The sequence below is a fragment of the Vitis vinifera genome, chromosome 8 (assembly GCF_030704535.1).
Source record: "Vitis vinifera cultivar Pinot Noir 40024 chromosome 8, ASM3070453v1".
Classification (NCBI taxonomy): domain Eukaryota; kingdom Viridiplantae; phylum Streptophyta; class Magnoliopsida; order Vitales; family Vitaceae; genus Vitis; species Vitis vinifera.
In genome coordinates this window covers 16,997,501-17,018,382 of record NC_081812.1, presented here as the reverse complement: position 1 = coordinate 17,018,382, position 20,882 = coordinate 16,997,501, and the positions used below count along the sequence as shown (strand labels likewise).

The 20,882-nt window shown below is 35.3% G+C and overlaps 2 protein-coding genes and 1 long non-coding RNA gene across 5 annotated transcripts in view; 1 reads left to right on the top strand and 2 right to left on the bottom strand.

Annotated features, from left to right (window-relative positions):
- LOC100256199 (mRNA capping enzyme-like) overlaps positions 1-17,061 on the bottom strand; it is a 29,335-nt gene extending 12,274 nt beyond the window's left edge. For all 3 annotated transcript variants that reach the window (XR_009466431.1, XR_009466432.1, XM_010655903.3), the window contains exons 1-8: positions 16,763-17,061; positions 16,232-16,443; positions 14,818-14,950; positions 13,468-13,619; positions 2,279-2,362; positions 2,097-2,159; positions 1,566-1,697; positions 1,261-1,467 (exon numbers count right to left, since the gene is read on the bottom strand). Coding sequence is in view for 1 of the 3 variants with exons in the window: in XM_010655903.3 (XP_010654205.1) it covers positions 1,261-1,467; positions 1,566-1,697; positions 2,097-2,159; positions 2,279-2,362; positions 13,468-13,619; positions 14,818-14,950; positions 16,232-16,360 (900 nt within the window). In the remaining 2 variants the exon portion in view is untranslated. The remainder of the gene's footprint in view (positions 1-1,260; positions 1,468-1,565; positions 1,698-2,096; positions 2,160-2,278; positions 2,363-13,467; positions 13,620-14,817; positions 14,951-16,231; positions 16,444-16,762) is intronic.
- A 2,271-nt stretch (positions 17,062-19,332) lies between these two features.
- LOC132254182 (uncharacterized) overlaps positions 19,333-20,882 on the bottom strand; it is a 5,582-nt gene continuing 4,032 nt past the window's right edge. The window contains exon 2 of the long non-coding RNA XR_009466430.1: positions 19,333-19,670. This is a non-coding gene — a long non-coding RNA (uncharacterized LOC132254182). The remainder of the gene's footprint in view (positions 19,671-20,882) is intronic.
- LOC132254181 (uncharacterized) overlaps positions 19,666-20,882 on the top strand; it is a 3,059-nt gene continuing 1,842 nt past the window's right edge. The window contains exon 1 of the mRNA XM_059739145.1: positions 19,666-20,882. This exon is cut by the window's right edge and continues 363 nt beyond it. Coding sequence (XP_059595128.1) covers positions 20,087-20,882 — 796 coding nt within the window. The 5' untranslated portion in view covers positions 19,666-20,086.

Sequence of the window (20,882 nt, the reverse complement as noted above, 5' to 3'; positions counted from 1 at the left end):
TTGAAACAGCAAATCTTTCACCGAACAGGGGACAACCCAAAAGAAAACAAACAATGCAAAAATTAAACTCCCTAAGCTGGTAGTCCACTTGCAAGGTACCAGATTATGGTTGGCAGATTCCTCCATACACCTGTTAACAATGACCCAACCATGCTTTACTTGTTCATCCCCTATTAGAATTTTTTCATGTGTTGCCTTGCAAATAAAAGAGACCTGTCCTGGAAGGAACTTTGGTTCTCCATTTCTCTTTGGCAGGAAAAGAGATTATCTCATCTGTAACCAGCACCTTATAGTGGCATTTCACAGAGAACACCCCCTTCTTTGAAGGCTCTTTCTTACAATAGCTTGTCTCTCACATCACTTCTGATGTCTCTACTAGTAATAATTCCAGGCAAGATTCCAACCCCTCTTAACTCCCAATTAAAGAAGCCTCTCAGAAAACCAGGTATCCAGCACCCTCTGGGCCCTTCTACCTCCCAACAGTCATCCACTCAAGTGCTGTTATGACTATGAGTGGCTAACTTGAACAAAGAAGGAAAGCAATCTTTCAAAAATATCTGACCAAAGTCTTGTCAGATTTTGTTTTAAGAAAGGATAACTTATTGCCCTCATTCTGCCATAGTGGAAAACAATGGGATAAATCATCTGCTTTTAATAAAAGAAAAAAAACTATCGAAGAGCTGGAAGGGGATCTTCAGTGGCCTAATTTCCATTAGAATAAAATGGCTAAATCTGAATATCAAAGGGCTTTGGAAAGGAAACAAAGGAAGAACTAGAACGAATTATTGTCAAAGAGCTCACAGGAATTTCTTAGAGTATGAGTTTCATGGATATATCAGATGCCAAATCTGATTTTCAGTGCAGAAGAATTAAACAAGTGACTTCTTGCAGAGGTTAAAAAACCACCCAACTGTAACTACCAATCAGATAGCAGGGTTGGAATCAGAAAAAGATAAGGCTTATGTAATAAGAGATTATAGCTAACGAAACCAGGCGACAAAAGCATTACTCATAGATTTGTGCACAAACTGGTGGACACAGCAGATGACTTAGAAGATAACTGCGAATGGCATTAGCTACTTTCAAATTCAAATCGTTTTGCACCAAAATTCAGTGTCTTATATGAAACAATTACTTCCCTTTGCATCTCTACACCACAACAAACAAATGAAAACTTTCCAAGCAGCCAAACCAAAAGAATATATATTCCACACATCAGAAACAAGGGACTAAAAATTATACTTCCAAGGAATTACATACATGCCCAGGAGCCGCTGAGACTCCATCATCATCATCATCAGGCATCGCTTCACCATTGAGATCAAGATCTGAAGATCTCTTCCACTCAGGAGTTGGAGGACAAATGACCAATTCAGGCTTTCTTTCATGATAAAATGCATACAGTCCATCAATATAATCATGTTTGTAGATTCCTGGAGGACGTGCATCAGCAAAAATTTTTATTGCCTGCATGATAAGGCAGAAAATTTCAAACTAAACACAGTTGCTCAAAGTAGCCAATAAAGAGACAGTTCAAACAATGTTAACATAAGCACATAACTGACCTGAGTGACAGACATTGACTGTGACCGCATAAGATAATGAACGATCATATAACCTGTGCGATTATGACCATGGGTACAATGTACCAGAATATACTTCTTTGTTTGTTTCTGACGAGAAAGAAATTGAGAGACCTGAAAATAAGTAAACATATTTGAAGTATTATAAGCGACTTTTTTTTTTTTTAGCATAGCATATTCAAGGTGTGAATAATGCATAAGAAAATGATATGCTTGTCTTTAATAGCTCAAGAAGTAGCCTGATCAAATGAAAAAGATAACTCAGTATCCGAGATAAAATGACAGGGCAAGGAAACCCATACAAACATAACATACAAGCATCTTTGATTCGTTATAAGCCACCCAAACTTTAAATCAAATGCTTGCTCCAGTACAGTTCATTGAATGTTAAAATATACAAACAACATGAGAGAAAAACATGATGTTTTTACTGTGATAGAATAAGTATCATCTATTAAACCCTTTATGGTACTTCTTTTAGAATGATCATATATGTGTCTAGAAGAGACTTACTTCATAAACAAAGGAGTTTACAGCTGCATTATCAGGTACAGAATCCCGCCCCTTGCATGCGATCTTAAAAATAAAAGAGAGAGAGAGAGAGAGAGAGAGAGAAATTGAAGTCAAAATGATTCAATTACTATACTTAGTAAAGCATAATTTGGGACATATTTGTCAAGTAATCCACAACTCACCTTGATATGCTTAATACCTTCTCTCTCCCAATCTGATGATGGATAGTAACGAGTGGTGTTGGTCAGATCGATTACTAAACCAAGCTGAAAAATTAGTAAACAAAATTAATATTTTCCTTCCAACAATGAGCAAGGAACTTTAATCCTCTTATTAAAATTTTCCAAAATAGAATTTTTTTTGTTAAAAGTACTCCCATAAATTAGTCAATTGGTTTTATGAAATAACACAGAGAACTAATCCTAAAAGCTACAAAAGTACAAGTTACATACTTACATCCAAGATACCTCCTCTTGAATGGAAGTAAAAATATAACAACAAAATAATTCACTGAAATATATAATTAACATATATGCTAATAGCACCTAAGAAAATGGTGTAGCAAAGTACACACAATGTATACAAATGGTTGTCATAGGTAATTCCAAGGGCCTGATTAAGGGGGCAGGAGGTTTGGAATGAATTCACATACTAGAGAAAAAGTGAGCAATGGGAATTTGAAAGCTAAGAATGGCATAGTGGACATGTCAATCATTGGGAAAAATGGGACGACAAAGATGAGGAGAAGTTGGATGGCTCTAAGAAGCTTCTATTAGGTGGGCTAGTAGAGAGCGGAAAGGTAAGTAGTGGTGAGCTCTCAACTGACAGCAAGCTTGGAGGGTTGGACCATGAGAAATTGTAGGTGGCCCACAATGCGAGCGAGAAGGCTGCTAAAGTAGGACAAGACAAGTGTACCCAATTTTACTTTTAAAAAAAAAGTCTTGTAGCCCAAGTAAGATATAGATCGGGCTAGACCCAATCAACTAAAAGTTTTCTCAATGATGGTTTGAGAAGCAGAGTGGATCAGGCCTTATGCCCTTTACCCATTTAAGAGGCTCCGTTTTTTTTTTTTTGGTTGGGGGGACTTGATTTTGTGCAAAGTCATCTTCACAAAGAGGAGGCTCTTAGGTCAAGAAGCAAAGGGTTCCCATCCTATGGTTGGATTCGTCAATTTAAGGATGGCATCATCTAAGTTGGTACCTTCTTCATCGTTAATCCTCTGTTTGTGCATAGACATGGCTCTCTTAGAGGAAGTTTCTAGATTTCCAAGTTAATCACTATGCTCTATGAAAAGGGGTAGGGTTTCCTCTTCTCTTATCATAGGGTTTCCTCTTCTTTTACCTTCTTTGAGGGTGTGCTTGTTGATGAGGGCAACTAAGGAAGGGCATAGAGGCATAGGTTTTTGGAGATGGATATCAGAGCAAAGATAAAACCCTATTAAGGATGATTTTGGCAAATGGCAATCTAGTGGACTTTTAATCAATAAGAAGGGCAAATGACGATTCAATAGGTGTGGAAGTAAAAAGAGAGGATGCTACTTTTCAAGATCTTTGAAGGTTGGTCAAATAGCAATCTAGCTACATTCGGCAAGTTCTTAGGCATGTCGACATAAGCGTTTGAAGCAAATAAAAAATATAGCTCTCGTTAGAAAGATGAAGGCGAGAATGAGGTTGAAGGGTCAAGTCAATGAGAAGAGAACAAAGAAAATTTGTTCTTTGAAACGTGAAAAATAGCTAAGGAAGTTAGAGTGCATAGTGGATTACAAAAAGAGGAGGTAAGACTAGCAAGATAGGATAGGAGTTGGCTACAATTTGCTAATGAAGTTAAAAATTCTATCTTGTAATGTTAGAAGAGCCAATGATAGAGGGAAGAGGAATGATATAAAATCTTTTATTAGATCATAGAAAATAAACTTGCTATGTTTACAAGAGAGAGAAAATCCAGAAGAAGCCAAGGAAGATAGTGAGAATCTTAAGAGGTGACAAGATTTTTAGAATAGGGATATGTGGAAGCTAGAGTGGAAGCTAGGGGAGTAGTAGTTTTATGAGATAATAGGGTGCCAGAGCTTGTTGGTATGGAAGTGGGCATGCTTTTTATTTTATGTCATTTCAAGAGTTAAGAGGATGACTTTGTTTAGGTTGTCAATGGGGTGTACAAGTCAACTACAAGGACGGAAAAGGAGGTCTTTTGTAGTTAGGGGTTATCAATGTTAAAATCTCTCAATGTTATCCACCCCCTTTGAATTACAAGCCAAATGCCAACTAAGTTAAATAACATTGAGTAGAATACCTCTAAAAATGATAGTACAAGAGGCCCACAAGGATTAATAAAAGTTAAGTATATCTCACATCATTTCTTCCGTTCTCCACTTTTCCTCAAAGATCCTAACACTTCTCTCTTACCACATAATCCAAAGTAAAGTGAGGCAAGTGATTTGCCAAAGGGTCTTGCCTCTAATGGAGCTCCTCAAACCTCTATATGTAATAGCCATCATATCACAAATACTATTAGGTGGAACCCATACATTTTATTTTTTTTCTTTTGATAGGTAAATAAGAATTGTATTAAAAGAAAGAAAGTATACACATCATATACGAAAAAAAAAAAAAAAAACAAAAGGCATGCAGACGCAAAAACCTGCTACTGCACACTATCATGAGCCTACCCAATCCACAAAGTCTAACAATGATAAAGATCCACCCTCAATATACAATCTAACCCAATCCCAAAATAGATACAAAAAAAAAATTAATTGTTTGATCCGTGTTTTCAAAGTTGTCAAAAATTCTCCTATTTCTCTCCCGCCATAAAGCCCAAACCATACATAACGGAGCAGTTTTCAAAGCCTTCTTCCTCTTTTTACCCACAAAGGACTCGTGTCAACTCATAAGGACCTCTCTAACTGAACAACTCAACACCCACTGAATGCCAAAAAGTGCAAAGATCAACTACCACAACAAACGAGCTTTCGAACAATGGATGAGAATATGGTCACTAGTTTCTTCTTCTTCCTTACACAAGTAACATCTATTAGGAATCCTCCAACCCCTCTTTTTAAGTTGATCCAAAATCAAAATCTTGGCCTAAGTTGCTTCCCAAGCAAAGAAGCTAATTCTCAAGGGCACCCCTAAGAATTCCAAACAATGAACGGTTCCACTCTCCAATCAGCCAAGGAGGAGTAGAAGGACTTAACAAAGAAAGCACTATCCTTCGTAGGCAACCATACCATGGCATCATCGGTCTCCACAAACAAGGGGTGTGCTAACAATCTCCCAAAGAAGGCTTGCACCTCCTCTAGCTCCCAATCATGCAGTTGCCTCGTAAACCTAAGACTCCAACCACCATCCTCCCAAAGGTCACTCATCCAAGCATCTTTAGAGGAGGCTATAGAATAAAGCTCAGGAAAGGACTCCCTCAAGGATGAATCCCCACACCACTAGTCCTTCCAGAACTTCACCCTGTTTCCAAACCCAACTTTAAACCCAACTCTTGTTTTGAACATCTCCCATATGCCTTTGATAGCCTTCCACACCCCCACACCATGTCCTTCCCTAACAACTTTAGAACACCAACCCCCCTCAACTTGCCCATACTTGCCCACAATCACCCATTTCCAAAGAGGGTCCCTTTCACTTGCAAATCTCCAAGACCACTTGCCTAAGAGAGCCTCATTGAGGATGGTTAAATCTCTGATACCCAAGCCTCCTTGTTGTTTGTCCAACCGAACAATAGCCCATCTCACTAAGTGTGGCTTTTGTTCTAAAGCACCTCCTCCCCATAAAAAGTCTCTTTGAATCTTCTCTAGTCTAGCGGCCACTCTCCTTGGAATGACAAAGAGAGACAAAGTAAATCAGCAAACTGGACAAAGTGCTCTTCAACACAGTCAACCTTCCACCTTTTGAAAGATACTCTCTTCTCCACAACACTAAACTTATTCGAAATCTCTCTTCCACCCCATCCCATACCCTAGAGGACTTGAAAAGAGCTCCCAACGGAAGTTTTAGATAGGTAGAAGGGAGGGAACCCTCCTTGCACCCTAAAGCCTCAACAAGATCCTCTAAGTTTGAGACTTCCCCAATGGGGATGAACTCACTTTTCTCCAAATTAATCTTTAGGCCTGACATAGCCTCAAACCACATAAGAATCCAACTCAAGTACTCAAGGACTTCCTTCCTAGCATTACAAAAAAATGAGGGTGTCGCCCGCAAACAACAAATGGGAAATCTCCACCCCCTCTCCTTCTCTTCCCCTAACTTGAAAACCATTGATGAACCCTCCCTTCTTTGCCTTCATAAAAATGAAAGAAATAGCCTAAGGCGGAACCCATACTAACTTAGCTAGCCAAAAAAGCTTGTGCCAAAGCCCCAATGTCAACGAGTAATGTAGAAAAAGATGGTCAATCAATTTTCCACGTCTCATGCATAATATGCACCAATGAGGACTAAGAGATTTGTAGGATCTCCTCAATTGTAACAAGTCATTGGTATTTATCTTCTTATACACCACTAACCAAGCAAAGGCTTTAACCTTTATAGGGGCTTTTGATTTCCATAATAATAATAATAATAATAATAATATATTGGCTGGAAAGAACAGGAAAGGATTTGAAACAAGAAATTTTTTTTTACTGAGAATGAACCTAAATAAGATATAGACCAAGTTCTTGAATCTACAACAGAAGGAGATAATTGCACAGAAGTAAGAGAAAACACAAGTCTTTTGAGGTTTTCAATTTCCATATCATTGAGATTGCGATAGAAGTCCAGGTTCCAAGAAAATGGAAAAAAGTTACCAAGAACAACTAAAATGGTGAGATTTCACCATGATAAATCATATAGAGACTTGAAAATTGCGAACACAAAACTTGATCACCCTACCACATGTCTTCCAAAAACAAATTCCCTCTGTGCTACCCACCACAAGGTGAGTGTATGAGGATAAGTCCTAGAGAACTTGTGCAATGGCCTTCCAAGAATATCTATGTGACCATCTAACAAGAATGTTGGCATCTCATCCCTTAGGTGTGTCCTATAAATGCTTGAAAAAGCCATAGGTCATAATTTTCCTTGGGGAACCTTCATATCCACTTCCCTAGAAAAGCACAATTTATCAAAGAAGTCTTCCCATTCCCTAAACCTTCAAACTCCTTTGGCCTACACACTATATCCCAACTAATATGACGATCTTTTTTAACACAACCCCCCCAACCAAAAAAAACAGCTCCTAACCAAAGAAAATCTCTTTGCAATTTCTTAATCTTAAAAGCCTATTGATGTTAAGATCCTATAAGAAAAAGCTAGGGATGTGAGGTAAACAAGACTGGATTAGGTTTATTCTCTCCTCCCAACCCCCAATGACAACAAAACTTTTTTCCACCCATTCAATCTCCCCGAGATTCTATCAACCATTGGATCCCAAATATGTTTGCCTTCAGATTCTCTCCTAAAAGAAGACCTAAATAGGATAAAAGTCATTCTAAAACTTTACAATCAAGCATCAAGGCCAACTTGGATATCATATCTTGGCTTAAATTGATACTAAAAAGAGTTTTCTTCTCTAAGTTGAACTTAAGCCTTAATATTTGCCCAAAAACCAAAAGAATTAGCTTGAGGTTTTGTATATTTTCTAAAGAGGTTTTAAAAAAGAATATGGTGTCATCCGCAAATTGTAAACTACTCTCCTATCCCTACACACTATGAGACCCTTTAGTAAACCACTCTCCTCTATTCTAATCATCACTCTACTTAAGGCGTTTGTTACAATGGTGAAAAGGAAAGGAGGAAGAGGGTCTCCCTATCTTAAACCTCTAATTACCTTAACCTAACCTTTAGCATTTCCATTTACTAGGATTGCAAAACTTATTAAAGATAAAAAAAAAAAAAAAACCCTCATTCAAGATCTCTATTTTGTGTTGAACCCATTCCCCTCTAATACATGGTTCAAAAAACCCCAATCCACATGGTCATGGGCCTTTTCAAAATCTATTTTGAAAACTACCCCTTCCTTGAACACCTTTTCTCATCCATCACGTCATTGACAATCAAAACAGCATCCAAAATCTATTTCAAGGAGTTTTATGACTAAGGTAAGTTTGAAGAAAACCTTCAATGCTACATTATTTTGTTAATTCCAGAAAAGGAGGGTGAAAAAAACTTTAAACACTTCAAGCCCATATATCTGATGGGTAGTCTATATGAGTTTCTCGTTAAGGTATTGGCAAACAATTAAAAAAAAGGGTAGGGAAAGTAGTTTTCAAGGTCTAAAATGCCCTTTTTTGAGGGAAGACAAATTCTAAATGTGGCAAATGACTCTATGCTGAAAGCGATACCAACAGGGTAAATTGTAAGTTTGATATTGGAAAGTTGATTGATTAAGTTAACTAGAGATTCCAATTATATCTATTCTTCAAAAGATAAGAGTTTAACACAAATAAATAGGGAAAAAAAGGGTTCCCTTGTTTAATGTTAGATGGGGTGTTGTTAACTAGAACAAAAAAACTTTACTATAGAAATACACCATTTAATCTTATGTCGGGATTCGAAGCACAAGGGAGGGTGGTTTGTTGTTGGGATTGATAGCAAGTGGAAAGGATGGCGAAGGAGTAGAGGTGCGCCATTTGGTTTTTTGTAATGCTTCACAAAATCAAATTGCTCATTTATGTTGGCCGCTCATGTAGTTTAATGTTATCTCAAAGGTTAAACATAAACCTAGAGCAAAGCCAATTAATTCCAATTAGGAGGGATGTTGCTAATGTGTAGGATTTGGCAAATAGACTAAAAAGAGTGGTGGGTAAAGTGATTTCAAATTCCCAACACACTTTGTTGAGACCAGACAAATTTGGATGCAATCCTAATAGTAAACATGGCCTTAGACTCAAGGCTAAAAGGCTTAGAAAGTGGGATTATTTGTAAAATGGATATTAAAAAGGCCTGTGACCAAGTGAACTAGGGTTTTTTTTATAGCAGTCATGGAAAAAATGGGCTTTGGGGCTAAGTAGATAAGGTGGATGGGGGGTGCATCTCTACGTTTTTTAGTTTTGATTAATGAGACTGTAGTAGGTTTCTTCCAGAAGTTCTAGTGGCCTAAGACTAGTAGACCTTCTTTCCCTTTCTTTTTCATTATAGCAACGAAGGAGCTTTCCTGTATTTTGAAGAGGGCAATGGAAAGGGGGTTTCTAGAAGGTTTTTTGGCTAGTAGGAGAGGAGTTGTGGTATGGCAATGTCTAATCTTTTATTTAGGGATGACACTTGATTTTTTATGACAAACAAGGAGTAGTAGGAGTACTTAAGTTTGGCATTCATGTGGTTTAAGGTGGTTTCCAATTTGAAAATTAATTTGGCTAAAAGTGAGTTGATCCCCGTGAGGGAGGCTTCTTATGCAAAATATTTGGCTAGGGTGTTGGGGTGTAAAGTGGGTTTTCTCCCTTCTTATTTAGCCTCCCTTTGGGAGCGCCTCCTTTAAATCTTTACAAGTATGGGTATAATGGAGGAAAGATTTTAGAAACGGCTTACTTTATGGAAGACGCGGTAATTATCAAAAGGAAAGAGACTGACTTTGGTAAAGAGTACTCTATCTAGCTCATCAATCTATTACGTGTCCTTATTTTTAATCTCACATAAGGTGAGTCTAGGATTGGAGAAGATTCAAAGAGACTTCATTTGGAGGGAGGAGAGCTCCATTGTAGGCCTTGCTTAGTAAACTAGTCAATAGTTTGCTCGGTTAAAAAGGATGGGAGCTCAAGTATTACAAAATTTACTCCTATGAATAAGGCCCTTCTTAGAAAATGGTGTTGAAGATTCGCTTTTGAGAATGAGTCTCTATGAAAACAAGTTATTGTAAAGAAGTATAGAAAGGAGGAAATGTGGGTTTTGGTGGTGGTGGTAGGGGGGTCGGGCCTTAGCTCTTTGTCTTTATTTGATTTTATTTATTAGCTAGGGCGCAAGTGAGGTGAGGGTTTTTTTTGGTGTATCCCTCTTCTTTTTTGCCATTAGGTGTCTTGTATACAGTGTATATACTTTCGTGCGCCCTTCCATAAGCGTTTTTTAATACAATTGCTTTTACCTATCAAAAAAATAGTAGAATGAAAAAAAAAAATGTATGTTCAATTATGTCAAATGGATGCACCCATAAAAAAGAGAAAATTTTAATAAACTTTATGGTTAATTGTTCAAAAAGAACCATATTTATGGAATTTATTGATGAGATGCTTCATCAATCATTAAGGTAGAAGATAGGATGTTTGACTTACTTGACAAATGAGTGGACCAAATTAGTGAAGAAAATGTAGTTCAAGTCATAACAGGTAATTACTCAAGTTGTATTTGAATTTATTCTAAGAAATACTACTTTTGAATTTTTCATTTAAATTTTTAAAACTTAAATTATTTATCCTCTAGCGTATTCGAATTTATTCTCATTGTCTACAATGTCACATAGGGAGGTTGTTGGAACAAAAGCAGCCACATTTGTTCTGGACACTATGGGCTGCACATTGCCCCAACTTCATGCTTAAGGATATTGGATGTTTTTTTTTCCTAGGATGGCAATTTCATGCAAGGTGTCTATGCCAATATTAATATCCTAATTCAACTTTATACTGAAATTTTGGATAATATTTGATGATAAATGTGCCTAAGACAAATTTATTATATGATATAAAATTATACATATGACTTAGGATGCAGCTCCCTTTACTAAAGTTTGCACCTTAAGTTGTGCCCTGGACCAAGGCTTTAGGAAAACTATGCACCTTGCGCCTTTTAAAACTATGCTCATAATATGGATTTTTACTTAGTTATCAGAGAAAGATCACCTTTCCAAAGCATTACATGGGCTACATATCTTCTACGCATGGCCAAAATGATTTATAACCTCCAAATTGCTCTGCCCAACCACAAGAGAAGAAAAATACCTAACAACAAATCAAAATTACCATATTTCCTCTCTCTTTTTCCCTCTGTTACAGTGTGAGCAACCATCAAAGTTAAGTTTAATCTTTCCAACAAGGGGATACCGCCAAATATTTGGAAAATTAAAGAAAAAGGTGTTACTGTCATCAAGGAGAAGAAGAAGAAGAGCCCCCTAATGATTAAAGTGGTTTATCTTTCCAAAGAGGATAAGTCAGTATATAGGAATATTTATAGGGAAAAAGAAATACCATGGATGAGGAAGAAAAGTTATGAGATGGCATGGCCATTATTAATGCAATTCTCAAATGACAGTCAATTGCATTAGCATGATCAAGTTGGTCAGTCACAAAGATCAAATTTTAATTTCAAATGGAATTCATGAGACAAAGACCTATTGAAGATGAAAGTTTAATAAATGCAAAGAGAATGTCATAAGCATACAAGTAGAAGTGAAGAGAGAGATGGAGCAAAATAGCGGTGGGTGGGCGGCTCGATGATTAGGCAAGTGGATATTAACTACAGGAGAAATTGGAAAAATTGGTCTGCATATGTAATGAGATTTCACTACAGCCCACTTGAATGACTTCAAGTTTCTTGTGGGCGATAAATTTTTTTTTTTATCAGATTCTTGTGGGCAATAAATGGCATTTGCTAAATCTATCAGTAGATATTACGTACAATTACTGAAAGGCATATTAAAGCAACAATGAGTCAGGCGTGAGGGACTAGCTGACTCAGTCTATCAAGAGACGACTCCTCCCTCCACCTCTTCACACACAGGATAAATATGAAGATAGATGCAAAATAGGAAGCTTGCAGAGAAAGGAAGAAGGAAATTGGCAGCATTATTCGAGTGATATTGAACAAGTTATATCTCCTTCCCACTAGCACAAAAAATCACAAACATTTTAACCTTCCAATAATCCTCTTAATACCCTTCAATACTAGGAATCACCCAATCCCAGATTCTGGCTTATCAAATGGACACCTTCAGGTAATTATCTCTTACTACTGTCTACACAACTCAAAAAAGGCTTAATCCCAACAATTTGGACTTAACTACATGAACACACACACACATGGAGGACAATTGACCCAACTTACACAAAAAAACACGAAGTAATTGAATGTGTTTCATCTTAGTTCACTGTTCTCTCACATAAAAACAATCACATCCAGAATTTTTATCCAGGGTAATTTGAAGAAAGAGGAGCATCCCCTCATTCATTCTATAGTTGTTCCATGGTTTCTATATCTTTTGTTTCCCTTTTGGGGTTCAATTGGGGTGTCTTTTTTTTTTTTAATAAGCACACAAAAAAATATTATAGATAGATAAAAGGCTAAAGCTCACCAACATACATGCAAAGGGAACCAAGCGAAGAGAACAAATAAAGGAGGGCAAACAAAGGGGAAAACACCACCTGCCCACATCTACTTAGCTCCTAATCAATCAATAAAATCAAACAAACACATAGTGTTTCCTTCCATATGATGCATAATATGGTCCAAAAAGGAAAGCATAAAAGAGGATTTAAGCAATTGATAAGAGGTTTCCACATATTCAAAAGCCCTTCAATTTCTTTCATGCCAAATATTCAGCAAAGGCACAGAGGGGCAGCTAACCAAGCTTTCTTCTGTTTTTTTCTTACTTAAACCCCATTCCAACTTAGAAACATCAATCTAACTCACCCACTGCAACCTAAATAATGAAAAAATCAACTGTCACACAAGTCAAACAAACACAATGTAGAAGCAAGTGGTTGATGGACGACTCCTTCCTTTTGGACATAAAACATCAATTTACTAAAGAAACCCCCTTCTTTTCAAGCAGTCTAATGTCAGGATCCTTTCCCAAGATGCTTCCATGCAAAAAAATCACTTCTCGTCAGAACCCACAGATTCCAAATAACTCTAGTTGGGAAAGCCTTTGAAATCCCTGAGGCCAGTAAAGAGGTGAATGCTTTAAGAGAGAACTTTCCATTTCTTGAAAGCCTCTGAACTCCTTGGGTTCAATTCAATTTTTCTGCCTCAATGTTGATCTTTATCAAAACTCACACTTAAAACAAGACACAAATAAGTCATGTCATTTACAGTCAATTACGTCTTTGGATGGAACCTAACAAGAGGGATTATGAAGAGCAAAGTAGCGAGGGATTCTCCTCAGATCATTGCTTCCATTAGCTCTTGTTCACAAAATTGTTTTAGCCTTGTATAGAGCATTTCATAACTATAGGATGCATTAATGTCAAGTTTGCTCCTTTTTGCTCATTTAACTTTTAATAAGAAGACATCTTATAAAATAAGCATTCCCAGGTCTTTAACAGATGTTGCATGCATGCCCTATATGCTACTCTTCCTTTCCTATATAAGGGGAATTATCTAGGCCTATTACAAAAATAGTGCATTTCTTAGTGCCAAAAAATTAAGGGCGAAAATAACCACATTAAGTACTATGTGCTTACTTTTCTTCCTAGAACTCTCTGTTGATGAATCACTTGTCTAGAAGAGTATCTTTTACCAGGAGCGACAAGGTCATTGAAGGATTCACCGAGAGGCACCTTAGAAGGAATAATGAAATTGATTTCCTGACCAAATGCAGGGCAATCCAACCAACCTACAATATCAAGAACAAAATTGTTACAAAATGCCAAAAAACAAACACATGGCACATTTAGATGAATGGGACCAAATCTTTTTATATCATTGAGCATTAACATGTCATTATAATCTAAATAAGGAAAAGGTATGAATTTTCAGTATTTTGGATCAGTTTAATTTTCCTTCGAAAATAAAACTAGAATGGAAGAAATTAAGCAAAGCCAAACTTCACAGCAAAAGGATATTATAAACAATACCTTTTCTACAGGAAGAAAGAACACAATGTGGAAAATATTTTCTCAGCATAGGAAACCCTCACTATCACCATGATGGAAACTTAGCCAACTGTCATTTTATAGGCAAATTAAATATGTGTGTGTGTGTGTGTGTGCGTGCGTGTATGTATGAGCACAAGCATGTATAGGCAACTAACAAAAAGGGTGGCAAACCCATAGCACACAGAGGATACAAAGCGCATTAAGAAGGTTAAAAAAGAAAAAAGAAACAAATACAAGGGCCCTAAAACAGAGTGACCCCTTCCCGAGAAAGCAATGAAATAAAGAAGGATTAGTATCTAATGTTTTATATGTTATGCATGGTACACTGTCACCATAAAACACAATAATGAATTGCTAATTCCATCTCTCACCTTTGGGGCACAACGTACTTGAATACGAATTAAGAAGTTTCATATAGTATGTTGGAAGGATTGTCAACCCTACATCTCCTAAAAACCAGCAATAAATAATGAAGTGGCTTTAAAAAGTTATCCTGGTAATCACTTCAATAAGCACCAATTAATCAGCCTCAGACTCCTACATACACAGGGTCCTTATCTTTTAATCAGATATATACACAGAGTCCTTATCAAGATAAATATATTGGATCAAACAGCTGAAGCTATAGTCAAATAGCTCTTATGTATTTCTATGCTATAAAAAGAAAACATATACTTATCAATGCAAGCCCTTCTAATGCAAGCCCTTTATTTACCTATCAAAAAAAAAAAACATATACCTATAAACCACAAGCATTCTCTTTGCTACTTTACTCAACCATGCCAAAATCTAATGACTCATTAGTCACTCAGAACCACAATAATGACACATATCAGGATAAGTTTAACTCTCTGTTACATTATGAAGCTTCACGGAAATGAAAGCAAAGTTTGAAAATTAACAAACAATCAACACAAATATCACCAAAAAATTTACCAGGGGGGAGCTTATTTCTATCATGTGATCTATGATTTCTTGTTTGAAACGGTCGATCATGCACAGAAGGTCCATTCACCGATCTGTCATCTGGGCGTTCTCTTTTCAGCCGCCTACGTCTTTCTTCGCGCTCCTATGACAAGAAACCCACAAAATCATTAGTTACATGAGCAGGAACACATTATCAAAATGCCCTTGAAGCTTGGCTTAAGTGGTAATGGGTTGGGCAGGATTGTGAGTGGTACCAAGTTCAAGTCCTATTAGGGGCAAAAAAACCTAAAAGAAAAGAAATAAATAAATATAAATATATATATATATATATATATATATATATATATATATTTAGCTACCAAAAATAAGGCACCTATTATCAAAATCAAGATGAGAGTCTTTGACCAACAGAAAGTTCTTTTTCCACATCAAAAAAGAAAAAAGCAAAACTAACTGCAGGTTAGAACTCAAACCATGTAAAGAGAGAAAGAATAACTAACAAACAAACATATAAAATGAGACAACTACTCTGATTCATCAGAGGCCATAGGAAACAACACAAACCAACTGGTCTAGGTTCCCATGCATCCTAAAAAAAATCGGATATCTCTAATAAAGTGTAGACTATGAATTTTTAGTGTTCAGGCATACGTTCTGTGTACTGGTGCGCTCGTTTTCACACTCTTTCTATATAGCACACTCTTTATTTACCTATAAAAAAATGAAGTTTTAGTGTTCAGCACAATTGAATTGCTTTTTTTCCCTACCACTATATTAACATTCTAGGAGTGACACTTCATAATACACCTGAGGCTGATACAATTTTTAACATCATTCTATTTATCGAAGTAGAATATTTATATCAAGGTCAACTCCTCTCATATACAAGGACCATCCTGAACATTCTGCTCTTGAAACCTTGCAATTTAACCTTCACACTAGAGACATATAATAACAATTATAAACTAGGAGCTTAAGAACATGCCAGAATACCCAAAAAAACACAACAAGAAGACTAAAATAAATAGGAAGTTCTAGCAATAAGGATAAAGAAAGGTTGGAACTCCAAACTAACTAATAGTACATTCCAACCCAAAAAGTAGTTTTTATGCCTCTTTGTGTACTTTGGATGCACCTGCATCACCTGCACTATGTAGTTCTAACCTAGGCTCATTCCCAAATGACTGCCAAACAAAGTTAATTGCATGGGGATGAAATCTACTACTACTCAACTTAGAAGGCTGTATGCCTTTTGGTGTGCTCATTTCAAACTCTGTATAGAAGCATCCAAACTCCCTTCTTACGTCACCAGATTCAAGTCAGAGCAACTTCGTCCAAAATTCATAAGCCAACACCCATAAGAACAATTACATTTATATAACAAATCTGTAAAATCATATGAAGCCATGATTGAGAGAAGTACCCGGCGCGAAATTTCAACTGCAGTCTCTACATGTTCTTCTGGTGCAGTGTATTCTTCTATATGCCGTTCAAAAGTCTCTTCATCTTCTTCAGGTAGCGGCGAGGCATTTAAGTCCATTGCAACAAGCATTCAACATTTGCTAGCCCAGAAAAATTCTCAATAGCCCATAGTGCTTTTTTCTATAGCGCTCGCCAAAGCAAACTCGTTCAATTCTTCATAATAAAAAAATAAAATTTTAAAAAGAGAGAGGAAAGAAAAGAAAATTGCATTTTATATGAGCCGCGGTGCCTCACAGAGTAAAACTTAACAATAAAGAAATAAAATCAATCATCATATAAAAGAAAATCGTACATATATACTGCACCATCATGAATTGGCAATTAAAACTAGACAACGAAATTTATAGAGAAAAACCTTGAATTTGTAAATTAGGTTTCAAGAAAGCAAAAAAGGCAAATAAGCAATCAAGAATACTTCAAAACCCAGGAAAGCGAAATCGACGATGAATTCTGAAACAACGCAAGCACTCACCATGTATCAAAGAGTAGACCGCTTTTGACGATCAGATGAACCACCGAGGTTGGACTTCTACGGCGTGGATGTCGCCAAAACCCTACTCCCTCTATTCCAGGGAGAACAGTTGGATTCGAAACCCTAGGGAGAAACCGGTAAATAGACAAAACAGAGACGCCTAGAGAGAGAAAGTGATTGGAAGGCAGAGATCGTGAACAAGTTCAAAATCAATCCATGCCGTGAAACGGAGAGAAAGAGTGGAGGTCGGGCCGATTGCGAAGTTAAAGAAATTAAATAAATACCAACCTAAATGAGATAAATCAAAAAATAAACATTGTTTTTAAGTTAAAACCTTTAAGGGAAAAAAAAATGGGGCCAAAGGTCGGGTATGCCCCTCTAAGGCGGTGAAACGAGGAACTGTGGGACTAAGAAAAGCGAATGAATGAAAGGCCAATATGGTCATTCTATCGACATGAGCCGTACGTACTCGTGGATTCTACACCTATTGCAAGCATTTTATTGCAATTTTTCAATTAAAAAAACAATACTTTTTAATTGAAATAAATTTATTTTCTCTAGTTTTTATAAAAAATAATAATAAATTAAATATAATTAAAATAAACAAAAGTATGAATATTCTTAAATTATTTAAACTTTCATATTAAAGAACTTAAAATAATTAAAATAACTTATATACGTTTGAAATAACAATAAAAGTAATTTTATTTTTTACCTTATTATTTTCTTTTCTCATAAATTTTCTTATATTTTTCAAAAAATCAAACAAATTTATCTCGTGGATAAATCATCAAAAGGTCAAACATTTTTAAATAATATAATTTCACAAACATTTTTGCGTGACTTTTAAAAATAAAAATATGACTTGCATGCACTTAACTTTAAAACATTTTTTATGACACTTAATTTTTTTTTTTTATAGCCAAAATTAAAAAAATTCATTCAAAAAAACACTAAATTATTGATTTTAAAAATAGCACCTTTTCTTTTTCATCCAATATTCTCTAATTTATTATCCAACTTAATTTTGAAATGAAAAATATTTAAGATCAATATACATTTATTATAACAAAAGTCGAAACAACTCGTAAAACTGACGACAACCTCCTCTAATAAAATCTCTACAAAATAATACCATTATGAATAAAATAAATGATTATCTTAGCGGGTTATTGAGTAAATAATAAAATGACTTATTAAAAATAAATAAAAGGTGTGATGTTAAAACTTAATATAACTGTTTTTTAGAAAGTAGTTTTAAAATAATCATCTATCAAAGTATTTTTTATTTTTTAAGAAAATATTACGAGTGATTTTTTTAATATTATAATTAATTTTTCAAATTTAAAAAAACGTTTCATAAATTTTATCAAATACCTAATATTTTTTTAAAAATAATTTTTTAAATTAAAAATATTTTTTATAATCACTATAAAATGGATTCGATGTTATTCAGTATATATAATGTATTTCATCGATTATTAATTTATATTTTATTGACTCTTAAAGGTTTCTAAAAATATTATTTTTGGTTGCTTATAGTAAGGTTACTAATTTAATATATCGACTCAATTTGAAATTAAAAAATTTATTATTAATCTATTAAGGTTTAACCATATTTTAAGGAGGACCGATAAATTAATTAATCAGTGGTAAAGATTTGATTACATCATTATACCTTTCATTGAAAAAAAATAGTTTATTTAGACTACTTATTGAAAATAAAATAAAAAATTATACTATTGCTTTATGACAAAACAAAAAACAAAAGAGTAAAAATAATAAAGATGATGAGTGTGAAAACTGTAGAGTGAGGAGTGGGCTTCCGGGAACAGGTAAAGCCAAGAAGGTCAAAAAAGCAGACATGCCTATGAACAAACTGTTATGGTTGAAGGGCACATCTACTCATAGCCATTCCCCCAACCACTATCTAAAGTTTCATCCACCGCCCCCTACTCTCCTTTACAATACCTTCCGTCTTTTCAGTTTCTTTATGATTAAGATTGATTTATTTTCGTGTTAATCAAAATAAATGTATTTATTAATCTATTAATTACCCTTTTATTTGTCCCTTAAATTGTATTAAGAAGGAATAGGATGTCTCCTGGTTTGCTTCCAAGACAAGGATACGGGGACACCAATTATTTTGCGACTTTACCTTTTTATTTTTTCTTTTATGATTAGTTGATGAATAAAAAAATTTAATTTTTGGAGTAAAAAAGATTGTGTATCAACCAGGCCACATATATATATTTATTATATATATATATATATATATATATATGTATATATAGTAAAATGAATCAAACTTATGTTTGGTTTTCCAAAAATATCAAAGAAAGAAAAATAATTTTTTTTTGGTATTTGGCTTTAATGTGGAAGTTCAAAATTTATATATATTTAATTTTTTATATAACTGGGGTAAATAAGTTAAATGGATTTAAATAAAAATGTAAAAATAATTTATTATTTTTATTTTTATTTTTTTTTGTATTTTTTTCTCCATTTATTTCTTAACACATTTTTTTTTAACTTTTTATCTTTAGTTTTTTTCCCGGCAATGCAGAAAAAGAAAGATAAAGGTATATGATTTAATGGAAGAGTGAAAAAGTGAATGACAAGAATGGCAGAGAAAGACAGATAAAAGGTGTATTGGGTTTTCGGCATAGAGGTGTCGAGAGAGCTTGAGCACGTATTTTTATTAATTAATTTGATATCTGTGATTCCTTTTCCCTAGATGTTGATGGACAACGCTGATTTTGGTGACTGGGAACTCATAGCCCAAGCAGAGGGTAGAGGCAAAGATAAAATGAAAGACAAGGGAATCGCGAAAGAAGTTGAAGATGCCCTCCCACAACTTCCTGAACATATCATCTACTGCATCCTTATCTAACTTCCAGCCAGAGACCTTTGTTGGAGTGTTGCATCTCATATTGAAAGCATGGAACTAAAAAGGAAAGAAGAAAGACTTAAAATAGAAAGCAAGTTAGATGAGAAGAGTTAGTTAGAAAAGTTGTTATTTCAGTTTATTTTTGTTACTCTGTTATTGTGTCATTGATGTGTTATAAATAGGACTCAAGTCTGATGTAATTTTTTAGTTTTCTTCTCTGCAATCCATTTTCTTTTGCATCCTCTGTTTCTTGGTGTTTTTCATCAGTTTCAGGTTCTTCTGATTCTCAACATGGTATCAGAGTCAAACCCTAAAGCTTCCGCAACCTAAATCGATCAATTTCTTCTCAACTTCTGCCTTGCGAAATTCTGCTCTGGAATTCTTGCATTGATCGTCTTCCAGCTTCTTGCATTTTCTTGAATAAATTCTTGAAAATGAGTTTTGGTGATTCTCCTCTTGTCAATCCCTCTCCTGTGCTTCCTTCTTCATCTAATTCTTTTAATCAGCCTCCTATCAATCCTTCAGATGACTCATCGAGCCCGTATTACCTACATCCAAGCGACAATCCTGGTGCTTTGTTAGTATCAGAAATCTTCAATGGAGAAAACTATGTTGCATGGAGTCGTTCGATAATCATTGCATTGACAGTCAAAAACAAGGTACAATTTATAGATGGTTCAATTGTTTCTCCCTCTATTGATCAACTTGTTAAACACACAGCATGGTTAAGGGCAAATAATCTGGTTCTTTCTTGGTTGATGAATTCCATTTCAAAAGAAATACGAAATAGCTTGCTGTTTGTGGTATCTGCTGTTGATCTTTGGACTGAGCTTAAAGTAAGATATCTCAGGAGTGATGGACCAAGGGTTTTCCAACTTGAGAAATCTTTGAGTTGCATCAGTCAAGGTGCTTTGTCTGTTACTGAATATTTTAGTACCTTTAAGACCTTTTGGGATGAGTACATTAGCTATAGGCCATTTCCAACATGCACTTGTGGCAAGATGGCAACATGCACTTGTGAACTTTTCAACTTTCTACAAATCAGACAGCAATCTGATTATGTACTCAAATTCTCGGTGGGGTTAAATGATTCTTATGCCTCTATCAGAAGCCAATTGCTGCTAATGGTTCCATTACCAAACATGTCCAAGGTTTTCTCTCTACTGCTTCAAGAAGAAAGTCAGAGGCAACTCACAAATTCTGCTACATGTAATGAGACTCATGCTTTGA